This window comes from Danio rerio, chromosome 7, assembly GCF_052040795.2.
Source record: "Danio rerio strain M-AB ecotype USA chromosome 7, GRCz13ab, whole genome shotgun sequence".
NCBI classification, from domain to species: Eukaryota; Metazoa; Chordata; class Actinopteri; order Cypriniformes; family Danionidae; genus Danio; species Danio rerio.
In genome coordinates, this window is record NC_141027.1 from 3,103,867 (window position 1) to 3,118,206 (window position 14,340).

Genomic DNA, 14,340 nt, shown 5'->3' on the forward strand with positions numbered 1-14,340 from the left:
TTTTTATTTATTTTTTTTTTTTTTTATAGAGCAGAACACTTTAACCCTGCTCCTGAATCCCTGCTATTCAGCAGAGCTCAACTGTAAATCAAACACACTAATGCTTTTCAGGATCATATAAAATACACAAGCAGAAGTGTTAAAAACACTTCTACACTTCCTTCATACTGGACTCTAGGGGGCGAGCTTGCACAAACACCTACACAAGGGTAGAAGAGTCATCTGTGACTCTTATGCTTTAATAATAACAATAATATATAATAATAATAATAATAATAATAATAATAATAATAATAATAGTTCCTTACATTTAAATAGCACTTTTTCTGGGCACTCAAAGGCTACATTCACACTGCAAGGTTTAGTGCTCTAATCGGATTTTTTCTCAGATCTGAGTTTTTTGCATGGCTGTTCACATTGCTCTTATAAATGTGGCCTATATCAGATTTGCAGTGTGGACAGATCATGGTCCTAAACTGACCCGCATGTGCAAAAGTACATTACGTACATCACAACGTGTCTAATTATGCACACAATGTATACTGTATGAAGTAAGCATGTTGTCAGATCATGCTTATATGAATATTACCCTTTTCACAGACAACCGTGGAGTATTTCATGAACTGCAAATGATTGTTCTGCTACTACTAATGTGTATTTCAGCATTTGAAACCTAAAATAAATCTCTTGTGATTGAAAACACTGATCATTTATGATTTATCAGTGGCGTAGCACAAAATGACCCACGAAGTGTTTCTAAACACAGGCCTGTGATCATTAAAGACACAGTGATACAGCAAGTCACATCTTACAAATACCTGGGGTTTTATATGGACAGTGTTTTTTGTTGGAGAACACACATTGAGAGTTTATGCACACAACTACAACAGAGGCTTTATTTTTTAAGAAGGCTGAGATTGTATGGGGTGGGTAGCCATATCTTGCTTGTTTTTTACCGAGCTATGTTTGAGAGTCTTATTCGCTATGGAATCACAGTCTGGTTTGGAAACCTGTCTGTTCAGCTGAAAAATAAATTGGTTCATATGCAAAAAACAGCCATGAAAATTATAGGGATAAAACAATATGAGCCCATCCAGACTCTATACGAACAGGCGGCTATAAAAAGAGCAATACGTATTAGCACTGATTCTAAACATCCCCTTTTCAGTGAATATCAGCGGTTACCATCAGGAAAAAGACTGAGAATGCCAATGTGTAAAACTAATAGACTGAAGCTTTCGTTTGTTCCTACCTCCATAAAACTGTTGAACTCTACCAATAACACTGCTCCTGCAGTACGCTAACACTTGACTGGGTTCTGTGTTTTATTTATTTATATTTATATACGGTCTTATTCTGTAAACAATGTATGTTCTTAACTGTTTGTTCTTAATTGTTTTGTTTTATTCATTTTTACTGTCTGTTTAGACAATGTTGTAGCACCTTTTATGCCCAAGACAAATTTCCTCTCGGGGACAAATAAAGTTAAACCTAAACCTAAACCTAAACCTAAATGCGGAGGCCCCCCTGGGGGGGTACGTCATACATCAATTTGCATATCACTGATGTCATCACGTTCTACCGTTTCTGTTTGTTTAACAGCCTATGATTAATAAGGGGGTATTTATAATTGCACTACACTTTATATAAGCATGTTTATTTAACTAAATGTATTGCTGTTTGAATACAGTATGTCATTATAGATATGTAGTGAATGTGCAGTAATCTCTCATATGTAATAAACTCAGACAAGTTCAGAAACTGTCACTAAAATATCTTTGATTGTGAACAAGAAAAGAATAAACGGTCCAATTAAATTGTTAAAATAAAGTAGAAGTAGATCGGTTTGACTGTACAAGGGAAATACCTTCACACTGCCTGTGCTAAATCATTTGTTGTTGGCATGCAGAGGGGTGATCTGCTCTCGGGCTGCAGGTGGGAGAGGCTGCTGTACGAGGACTGACTGGGCCGCCTGTCAGTGCTGTGAGGCGGGGGAGGGGCCGGCAGCATCACACGCAGCTCGTTGAGAAGAGTAGGGACGGTACAGTATGGACAAATAACAGACTAAAAAAAAATCTCCAATAACAAACACACAAAAAAGTTGCTAGATTTGTCGCTAGGGGGGTCTGAAAAGTGAAAAAAATCGCTAAGTTGGCAACATTGGCAGCAAGCAATCAGAATCAAGTAATCCACCGCTTGAGAGGTGTTCAGAGATCACAGACCTGTGAACTTTGGTTCCGACCACAGTTGTTCCCAAGAGTTTGATTATTGCGGTTGCCGGATTATCAATTATTGAAAATCGCGACGACGCGGGGCCCCCTAATCACGCGGGGCCCCCCCACGGTGCGTGCCCTGTGGGCCCGTCCGCTACGCCACTGTGATTTATGACAACTACGGTGCGTGGCACGCTGACCACCGATGTAGTAAACTCATCATGGGTTAATGAGCAGCCGCAGATTGAACTTTGACGGCGGAGTTGGTTTATCTCTCTTTGCAAAGTTATTTAATTTTACTTCGTTGTGAACAACAGACACGTGCAGAAGGGCGGTTTGGGTGCTCGAGCACCTGCCCTTTTTTTCTCTCGGAGAGAAAGTTCTTCCATCTGTGCACACAGATCCCCTATGAGCAACACCCACAACGCTCTTCGGCTTTGCGATCAATCTGTGCCTCAATCATTAACCAGATTAGTAAACAAGCACCAGTTATGCCTTAAAAATCTTTTTCAACATGAACAACCAACTTTCTGTGGTAAAATTGTTGTTTTGTGTGCCATTCTACTGTGCTGCTGAGGAGTAGAGGATGTTAGCAGAACCGAATGATGATGCATGTCACTCAAAGATTACGTAAAAGTCACATGAAATCCGACATAAACGTTCACACTGCGGTCACATTGCACAACGTCAGATCCATATCTGATTTAAGACTACATATGAAAGTGGCACAGATCTGATCTGAAAATATCAGATTCCATGCAGTTTGGGCTGTTCACACTGTCATCACCTGAGTCACATGAGGGGGAAAACATCAGATTCGGGCCACATTTGCCTGCAGTGTGAATGTAGCCAAAGTGTTTTACACATAGAGGGGAATCTCCTCATCCACTCCAAGTGTGCAGCATCCTCCTGGATGATGCGACGGCAGCCATTTTGCGCCAGACCACACACCAAACACCAGCTGATTGGTGGAGAGGAGACGAATGAAAGTGGAGTGATGAAGTCAATTATGATATTGGGAGGGTTGGGAGGCCATGATGGACAGAGGCCAATGGGCAGATTTGTCCAGGATTCTGGGGTTAAACCCCTACTCTTTTTCAAACAAAAAACATAGAAATAGATGAATTGCTCAAATATGAACAAAATAGAATTTAATTGTAACAATATCTGGATTATTTCTGTTCTTCATTCCATTCTGTGTATTTAATAAACAAACTTTTACATTTGGCATAACAACATGCTCCATGTTTTATCCACGTGTGCTCTTTTGCATGTGAAAGCAGCAAGGGGTGGATTGTGTGCAGCTAATCAAAGGTAATAAAGTAAACAGAAAATAATAAACAGAAAATTTTGCTTTCCCAAATATTAAATAAAATGAAAAAAATTGTGTTTGAGTTGAGTAACTATTTAAAAGCAGACTTTCTAAGCTTTCAGCAGACTCCTGTTTGTGTAAGAAGTGTTAGCTGAGTTAAAGTTAATTTTTGGATTAATTATGTTGGCTTGAGAAAGCCAACATGTAGTATTGGTATGCTATGCAAACATATAATTATTCCTTTTTCTTCTCCTAGGGCTTTAGGGCCTACTCACACTATGCTATCCGAACCGTGCCCAGGCCCATTTCCCGGATCATTTGAGAAGTGTGCATGCGCTGAATCGGGTTCAGGTACGGTTCACTTGGCCAGCACTGGCCCAACTGGAAAAGGTGTGCCTGAGCGCGGTTCACTTGGGCTTTGGCGCGGTACACTTGTGTGTGAGTGCAAAACACGGCAAAGCCCGAAACTGAAAGCGAGACTTGACTTTTAAGGGACTGTTTTATATGGATTTATTAATCATTCTTACTGTTCAGTGAACGCAAACTGCCGTAGCTTATTAAAGACACAAACCCCTCACTGCACGACATGCGCGCCTTCAGCTAACCTCCTAATTCCTGCATCACGAGGACTTTATGATTGTTTTTGAGCGTCAAAAGTGGCTGATCTGTTCTGCGAAACATTTGACTGCTTGTCATTGCATCCCGAACGATATAACTGAAGAAATCTCCACTGTGTTGAGCAAGCTGCGCTTCTGACCAGCTCATCATCAATGACGTAAGCGTGCCCAGGCCCAAATGTAATGTGAGTGCGGGCCGACAAGCATGCTTTGGCCCGGTTCAAGCAACTGTACATAGTGAGAGTACGCCCTTAATGTAATGACCAACAAATTTCTGTCAGACCTTTAGACTAGTCTGACTCGAGTTGCTCTTTTTTCCAACTGATCGAACTTTCGGTATTCCAAAAACTGTGCCGGAAAGCTCTGAAAAATCCTATTGACTTAACTTTACACAATAATTACGAAAGACAAATTCTTAAAAACATGTGGTTTTTAACAATTGAAGAGGCTGTCAGCTGAGTAAAATTATATATTAAACTGGGATGTAAATTTTACCCCTGGGGTGCAATAGCACCCCAAATGTGCCAATCGACTTACAATGACAAGTTATATTTAAAATGTAGAGACTTAAAATACCATTGACTTAACATTGGACCAAACTCCCCACCACCAGCTCTTCACCAACACTAACACCCCGCTGTGGAGACACTAGATGAATAAAGGGACTAAGTTAAAAATTATAATATATATATATATATATATATATATATATATATATATATATATAGAAAGGAAAACATTGTAATTTGCATTGTTTTTCAACAGTTTCATTGATAAACAAACAAAAAATTTATTAAAAAATATTTAGTTTTGTGTTTATTTGTTTATTTTATAAATAAATTTGCTGTTTATCATAAGTTTTAAGTGAAAAATTATTATAAATTATAAGTTTGCTGGCTCCTGCCTCTTATTTCCTTAAATTAAAAAAATTCAGATTAATTTAATTCATGTAAATAAAAACAGGCAATAAAATTTGATTGTAATCTCATTATAAAAGCATATAAAACAATGCACCAGCATTCACCATGGACCAGCACTTAATGCATATACAATGTAGAAATGATTGAGCAACAACACAATTAAACAGTTTCATGTTTATAGATGCACACGTTTGTTTAATCAATCATCAATTACCCCTATATTAATTTATTAATTCTAGTACTTTATAAGCAGATTTTACTGAAGTGTATTACTGTTTAAATTAATGTTGAAGCAGATTACAGTATTAGAGAATACCACCTGCATTCTCACTGTAGGCAGCCTCCTTTCCACTATTTTATTTGTTGACTTGACTGTGTTTGTTTATTTCCCATTGATGATGATTTAGCCAGTCCAGCTTTTAGGTAACTCAGAGCGTCTTTATTGGCTTCTTCAGCCACTGCGATTCTTCTCATCTCCTCCAGTTCTCGAACCCAGTCTGCCTTCCCAGCTTCCCTGACTCTGGAAATGAAGAAGTCCAGATGCTGGAGGGTGAAGGCGGAGTCTGGTTTTAGTGCGAACTGAGACAGATGCTTGATGGTCTTGTAAGCATTAAACAGTAGAATTAATTTTTGGTCATCAATGTCCCGTAGATCTTTGTCAAGATTATCCATTATAACTGAAAATCTCTTTGTCTGGTCTTGGACTTTTTTAAATTCCTTTGTAAATTCATCAAACTCTAAGACATAGTTTGAAGTGCTGATTACATATTTCTTGTTCTCTTTGACGTGTTTGCTGTAGTGGCACTTCCCTGTGCACACTGTGCAGTAGTCGTTTCTCATGACTTCACATTTTTTGGGACTGGAAACCCACCAGCAGTCAAACTCATGGCAGTTCTCCTCACAGACCGTGCAGGTCGTCGCCTTTCTGTTCTTCCATGATGCATTCTCAATGGGCACCTTTGTTTTGACTGTCTTTTTGACTTTAATGGGGAAGTTTCTACATTGTTCAATCTTGTCCTTGTTTAGTTTCATTGCCTCCTGAATCTGAAGTTTCTCAGACTTTTTCAGCTCTTTCTCCTGGATTCTCAGCTGCAAGTTGCAAATAGATGCTTCTAACTGAATGCGGTCAATCAGGACATATGAAGTCAACTCTAAACTTCTTCTGTTCTTTTCATCCAGAGACCGAAGAAATAGTTTTATACCATCCATACTGTCTTCCCAGGCATCTCTTTGAGCACGAATGTAACGTTCTTTAGTTTGACGAGCATCACCTTGACGATTGTTGAACAGGAAATGAACAGGTTCACCATTTCTTTCTCGTCTGCAGGGGATTTTAGCTTTATTAATGGCACCGAGGACATTTTTAGGATGCATACCATCAGAGTGTGTGATTAAAAACACAATGTTGTTCACAATGTCTTTCCCAAACAGAGACAGAATTGAGCTGATAATGTAGTGTTGTCTGTCTGAGAGACGATTCTTAGATGCTTGAATCACAAAACACACAGAATCAATTTCTCGAACTCCATCACTGCTTTGAAACAGAGCAGATAAATTCTCTGCAACTTCCAGATCTTTCTCCAGTCCTCTAGTGTCTCCGTAACCTGGAGTATCAATGATGGTGAGAGAAATGGCACTCTCTACAGGAAAGACCTCATACATGGTGATTTCAGAGGTTTGGGACTCTGACTGATCTCTGACTTCTTCTTCAGTGATTTCATACCACGTTTCTTCCTCAAATGTCACTCCCAGCAAGTAGTTGACCATGGTGTTGATGATGGTGGTCTTACCAGCGCCAGTCTCTCCCACCAGCAGGATGATCTTGCTTTGCCTAGTGACATCTTTTTTTTCAAAAGTCCATTTTCGGACTTTCCCATTTTCATCAAGTATTTTTCTTTCTGTGTGTAGACGGAAGAGCTTTGGAGGACCTTGCTGAATCAATGTTAGTCTGCGTGGTGAAGGGCGGGGCTCTCTGTAAAATAAGGAGAAACATTTTTCAGAATATTATTTATAGCCATAATTATTACATTTATCATAAAAAATACAGCCGCTTTATGTTGCATTTTAACATAAAAAATAATTATCAACAGACACTTAGGCAGCATCCGAAAACGACGTCTTACTTTCAAGTAGAACACAACAAAAAGTAACACTCCTAAAAGAGTAATGAAAAAAAATTATCAGGATAACCAGATTAATCTTTTTGCAATATTCTGAAGTGTGGGTAGGGTAGAAATGTCTACTAAATAGCATTCTAATCATTTCTGTCTAAATAATATTATTAAATTCATAGTGGCCACATGCAGCAATAAAACAAGTTTTACAAACAAATTTTTTGGCCTCTCATCCACAATCAGCAATAGTCCAATCAGATTAATTCAAGCTTAGAATAAATAGATGTATTTCGCCTTCTGACTTATGTTAATTTTGGAAGACCATATACTAGGAAGATACCGAGCCATTAAAAGCAATATCTACTCATCACCAGAATGCCAACCAATGGAGACTACACAACACCACCAGCATGAGCTCTGCTCTTCCAGACATGGCAGCAGCGGCACAATGCCACACAGCCCTGCCAGGAATCGGACAAGTAGCTGAGGCTCCAGTGAGAGGCTGCAGGCCCATGTGCATTACCACAGCTCAACGCCGTCAGAATTCAACATCTCCAACAACCTCAAGCCATCGACTACCTTCACCTGCATAACGCCCAGCCCCCCTCCACACTTCTATCACCCATAATCCCATTAACCCCTCATACATCAACACAATTTCTTCAGCCTACTACCAGCTCCAACTCTAATGTTTATCCCGTACCCGCCCACTTTTCTCCCTCTAGCATCACCTCTTTTTCCCTCTTCCTCCCTTTACCAAGCACTCACTTCCAGCACTGATCCAGCCCGACATTCCACTGTTTCTACACAAATTTCTACCGCACGCCCCCCTTTCACCCTTTCACCCTGTCCACTGCCACACCCCACCCCTCCCGTTTCTCTGGAACCACCCCCAGTCTCAAATGCAATCAAAAACCTCATATTATCAGGTGCTGACATTGACCTCACCACACTCCTTTCACCAATCACACCCCCTACGGCAGAACGACAAGTCGATTTCGGAGAATTCACTCTCACCCTTTAAATCATCCACCACCATTCAAACTCATACTCTCTCACTAGCAGAATTGTATGTAGCTTTTTCTAGAAAAAAATAGCAAATGGGTAACTCATCTAGCAGAGCAAAGGAAAGTGCTTGCATCTCCGTGTTAGGGTGAAAGGTGCAGCAAGCGTGTTTCCACTCCTAGCCAGGTTTATTAATTTTTCCACCTAGAGATTATGCAATCTTGCAAATGTATTAGGTGTCTCACAGCCCATGGCTCTACAGATGTCTGCTAGAGAGGCACTGTGTGCTAACACCCAAGAGGAGGCGAAACTCCTTGTACAGTGTGCTTTTACTCTTGGGGGGCACAGCTCACCCTGGCATTGATAAGCGAGGGTGATGGCATCTACTATGCCCACCATGCCATCATCTATCGCGTTATGATGAGTGGAGATGGCAGTAACTTAAACTTTTAGTGTGAAGGGGACAGCCTTCACTCCAGTTCATCATAAAGAAAGAAAAGCACAACCCGGGGGTCTTCTCTGTGAGATGTACACCATTCGTCAAACAGACTCCACTTTAGAGTGTAGGAATGCCTCATAGAGGGTGTTTAAGCCTGAGTGATGGTGTTAACCATTGTTAAGTGCTCCGCCCCCCGTCTAAGGACCACACGTAGAGGCTCTGGGTGTGGGTGCCAGATGGTGCCCTGTCCCTAAGAAATGAGCTATTTTAGGGTAAATTTACTCTTTATTGAAACTGCTGTTTTATGACAACCCAGTGAAATGCCCAGCAATGGGAGAATAGACCTAGCTCAACTGCCACCGCTCGCATTGTCCGTAGTGTATGTGTGTGAATGAGTGTGTATGGATGTTTCACAGTGATGGGTTGTGTCTGAAAGGGCATCCGCTGTGTAAAACATTTGCTGGACAAGTTGGCTTTTCATTCCGCTGTGGCGACCCCTGATTGATAAATGGACTAAGCCAAAAAGAAAATGAATGAATGTATACTGCATATTGGGTTCATGCTTGTGTTTGATTAGTTCACCCAGAATGCAGTGTTTCATTGATGTCAAACTTTAGATCAATTATTTTTTTGCTGAAAAATGCCTCTCTAGATTATTTTACTCTATTATTCACATACACTGTTGAATCGGATGATGAATAATGTGAAATAAACCTGAGATTAAATACTGGATGAGATGGGTGAATAAATGCCATAGTCAAAACACTGTCAACATCACAATCACTTTTTCTCTGATTGATTAGTTACAAGTGAGTTTTTTTTTTAAAGCACAGTTACAACAGCCACAGAAACAAAAGTATATTATAAAGGCAAGGGTCAGGAGTCCAACAAACACTGATATCTACAATAGTGACTAGACCAAACATTAATGCTTAAATCGGCTAATGTTTATTTTGTAGATCAGTTTAATCATCCTCTGCTGAGACCTTTAATGAGAGATTTGATGTACTTTTCAGTTGTTTTGTGGCTGCATGTTGTAGCTGCTGTGTTTTATTGTTGCCTGTGTGCCAGTAGGAACTGCAGTAAACAGTGGTGGGAGTAACGAATTACAACTACTCACGTTACTGTAATTAAGTACATTTTTGGTGTAATTGTACTTTCATGAGTAGAATTTTAAGCCTGTAATTTTACTTGTACTTGAGTACAAATTAAGCTGAGTAATCTACTTCGTTACTTTTATAATCACAATTCGTTACAGAGTACTGTCAATAAATTAATATTTCAGCCACGCACTGACCAGCATTTCGGTAGCCAATAAAAAAAGCTGATCTTAACGGACCAATGAAAAGCCTGGTACATTATTTGAACCGAAAAACAAGTTCAGGCTACTGCAGATTTACGTGACCGTCATCATACAATCACAAAGTTATCAATTGACATATGGAGATGTAAGACAGAAGAAATGAGGAAGAAATAGCAGAGGATGAATGCATGGCCACACCCGGAGGAGCTGTTCACCTACGGAGTGCAGAAACTCTTGACAATTCTGGAGGTCATTATTAATATAATATAATACTGAAATGGTTGAGGCGGTTTAGAATGACCAAAACAACACTTTAGATGTTTTACAATGTGCTTAGCCTGCTGGTTTGTCCATTCACACACATTTTCAAAATATATGCGCATTATAGCGTTTCCATCTACCGTTTTATGTGCATATCCAAAAAGCGCAAAAATAAGTGGATGAAACCTGCCCTCGGCTGTGCCATCCGGCTTACACAGGGTTTCTGTGGGGTCTTAAAATGTCTAAAATATAAACATCTAAATTTTAGCCCTTAAAAAGTCTTAAATTCGCTGTTCTAGATCTGAAATATGTTTGCACATGTCTTATTTTTCCGATGTACATGTAACGCTACTTCTAATGCTCATTTAAATTATTTTTTTGTTGTTGCTTGGTTTCGTGGTGGTGTAGTTCTTTATTTCACTAGTCCTATTGTAATTTGCAGTATTAAAACTACAAATAAGCCCAGCATGCAATAGCTCAGTGCGCGCGGCGAATGTGACGTCATCGCCGTGTTTGCGGAGGTTCACTTTGGATGCGCGCGACATGATTTCGGGTGAACAGTGCTAGATTTGAGTTGAATTTGAATCACTTTGAAGAGATTTTGTTTGTAACAGTACGACTGTACAGACATCTTAACTATCCGACCATGCGTGGACAAAGAGATAACCAGATGACCGATAATTCTTGGCTAGAAATTGCAACAGCCATGGAAAGGAAGTGTTTTGTTAAAGTTTGGAAAAACCTGGGGGATAAGTTTGTTACAACAAAAAAGAGGCCATGGCAAAAGTGGAGACCCAGGTGGTTTTAAGATTACAGAATATGTTTTTCCACCATTTATAGGTTTTACACTGATGGATCATTTTGAAGTTAAAGCAATGTAACAAAAATTAAGGAACAAATTAAGTATTTGATAACTGGAAAATAATATATGAACCCATCAGCTTACAGTATACTGAAGCCCAATTTCTAGGCTTTATTGGTGATGATGGACAGGATTGTTGGACCATTATTGCCTTTTCAGCTCATTAGTAGAGGACAGAAACTAGCCAGACAATAATGTGTCAATTGTTGAGTGGGCAAAAAAAAAATTTTTTTTTGCTATTATTCTTGCCAGAATAAAAAAATAATAATTGTAGAGTAACCCATGTTCTGTTGTCATTGATATTTAACTTTAACAGGTAGAACTGTCCGTGATATAAACAAAAGTGAGTGATGCATCAAACTTTGATTTAAAAAATCTTGAAAAGATTTCATTCATTACAATCATTCATTAATTTTCTTTTTGGCTTAGTTCCTTTATTAATCTGGGGTCGCCACAGCGGAATGAACCGCCAATTTATCCCGCATATGTTTTACACAGCGGATGCCCTTCCAGCTGCAACCCGTTCTCATTTACAACAACAGACAATTTAGCTTACCTAATTCACCTAAAATGCATGTGTTTGGACTGTGGGGAAAACCGGAGCATCTTGAGCAAACCCATGCAAACACGGGGAGAACATGCAAACTCCACACAGAAATGCCAAATGACCCTGCCAAGGCTTGAACCAGCGACCTTTTTGCCTTGAGTCGAGAGCGCTACCCACTGCCCCACCCCGTCACCCAACTTTGTAATCATAATAAATTATAAAAATAATGAAAAATAATTATTTTTAAAATCTTGAACAATATTAAAGATATGACGTAGTCTTAAAAAGTCTTACATTTGACATTACGATATCTGCAGAAACCCTTTTTTTTTTTACAAGACTTCAGTCTATAATCTGAAAAAAAACATTATGGTAAGAAGACATAACTTAATTTGTGTGATATTTAATTTATTAATAATATGTTTAGGCACTAGGCAGTGTTGTTTTGTGGTTTCTGACGGTTCAGTTGGCGAATTAGGTAATTAACAAAGTTTCTCCATAATTTGCAAGTGTTTATTTTTTATATATTAAATCATCTATTGATCGTACAGATAAAAGAGGCATCATTTGAAATGATAAGAAGTCGTGCATTTGTGCATATTTCTGTTATCTTTATACTCAAAATAGCAAAACATTGTTTTTGTAAAATAATCATGGTGCGCAGTGGGTATTGCTATCGCCTCAAAGCAAACAGTTTGTTGGTTGAAGCCCTGTCTGAGTCAGTTGGTGTTTCTGTGTGGAGTTTGCATGTTCTCCCCATGTTGGCATGGGTTTCCTCTATAGGTGCTATATAATTATAATCTATAATTAATGCTGTTTACACAGTTTAAAAAGTGTTTATAGTATCTTTAGATGTGTTATGTAAAATGTGTTTTACTGCCTAAATCTTGTCTGACTCCGGATTTATGGAGAATTCCACCAATACCGCCAAGCTAAAAAAGTAATTTGTAATTTTGTAATTTGAGTAGTTTTTACGAAGAGTAATTTGTACTTTTACTTGAGTACTTTTTAACACCAGTACTTTTACTTGTAATTGAGTACAATTTCAGCAATGTAACAGTACTTGTAATTGAGTACAATTTTTTTGTACTCTTACCACCACTGGCAGTAAATCACAATTAGATTGACAGTTACTATGGACAGATGAACTTAAAGTTATAAAGATTTCAAAAAGCTAATTATAAGATAAATCATACATTTTCAAAAAGCAAATATTACAAATGAAGTACATCAACTTACGTTACACTCATGCTCATCGCTGGAATGAATGTCCTCACAACAAATCTTTTGTCTCTCTCTCCAGCCTGCTTACAGCAAAACAGTGAAATCATGATACATGGGAAATAACTGTATCTTGCCTTTTATTTTAAATGCCTTTAAGCATTATTAAAGATGCATTTTTGGGATGTTTGCACATGATCACAAACAGTTGCACATTAGTTTTTTTTTTATTTAATTTTTTATAATAGCCATGTTAATAAAGGCTTTTACATTTTTTTCACTTATTTTATAAGTGTCTTAGATTGATTATTATTTTGCATGCTGAAAGACAACTCATATATTAATGTAAACTTATAAATAAATAATAAAAGTCCCCCATCCACCAGTGTTTTAAATAATCAATTGTTAAAACTTTTCATAAATTGTACTGCTTTGCAGGAAATGTGTTTTGTCTGCGCTGAAACTAAAACATTGACCGATCACAAATTATTGTTCAGCATGTTTTTTTTTTTTTTTTTTTTTTTTTTTTGTGCTTTTTATTTGTTTGTTTGGTCAAATTGACAAACTGGAAAAGAGTAATAGTGTTTATGATTTATTTAAGGATTCATTCACAGCCAAATCAGTAACAATATTTTAACCTCTTCCTAAATGTCAAATTAAACACATGAGTTTCCTACAGACTTTTCTGAAAAGCATGAATTCAAATGTTAAATTTAATGTACTATTAGATCACTACTTTACTACTGCAAGTTATAAAATGTGTCAAAGCAAATAAAATTCGTAGTCTCGTAGAATTTTAAAACCTACAATGAGTACATACTGTAAGTTTTAAAATGCATGATTAATTTAATATATAATGCATATTTGAGCATGTCAGAGTGCTTAAAAGAGCAAAGTCATAACAAACCTGCAAACCCAAGCTATTTTATAAAATCAGTGCCAAACTTTTAAAGAGTAAATAGTATTCAACTGCTCATAACATAAAGAGAAGAAAATGCAGATGTTTTTCTTACCTTCACAGAGAAAACAGGACTGTGAATAATCCAGAAGTGCAGAGGTACTGGTTGTGTTTACTAATAGTAAATCTGCTTAAATTTGTCAAATAATAACTGCACTTGAAGATGCTTCTACAAGTACGAAACCATGTTCATGCTTAGTGATTTTAACCCCGGAAATGTTGAGGAATTTTATTAGTATTTTATGAACTCAACCTTTGCACTCAGTGTATGAATTCTGAGAATTGTTTGATAGATAAGATTAAACAAATTTGCTCGGTCTTTACTGGTTCTGATATAACTTTTATTCAGTTTATTTAGAAAACTTGTTCTAAAATAATTTCAGTGTTCTTCATATTTAATAATTGGCAACAGAACAATCTTTCCCTGATCTGCAGGTACAGCTGCAAACACCTTTTTCTAAGCCTAAGCTCTACCCAAGCTAATTGAACTACAGGATCATAAACAGAATCATAAAGGAAAAATAGAAATGTGCAAAGAATCAAAGGTTCATTCTGGAAGATATTCAAC

At 37.9% G+C, this 14,340-nt stretch overlaps 1 protein-coding gene across 1 annotated transcript; it reads right to left on the bottom strand.

The window, feature by feature from the left end:
- Positions 1 to 4,945: 4,945 nt before the first annotated feature.
- On the bottom strand, positions 4,946 to 13,993 carry si:ch211-285c6.4. Its single transcript, XM_087260355.1, has 3 exons — positions 13,828 to 13,993; positions 12,833 to 12,897; positions 4,946 to 7,034 (listed from the first exon to the last, which is right to left on the bottom strand). Exons 2-3 carry the CDS (start codon positions 12,847 to 12,849, stop codon positions 5,414 to 5,416), a joined length of 1,638 nt encoding a protein of 545 aa, XP_087116481.1. The 5' UTR covers positions 12,850 to 12,897; positions 13,828 to 13,993; the 3' UTR covers positions 4,946 to 5,413.
- Between the last annotated feature and the right edge of the window lie 347 nt (positions 13,994 to 14,340).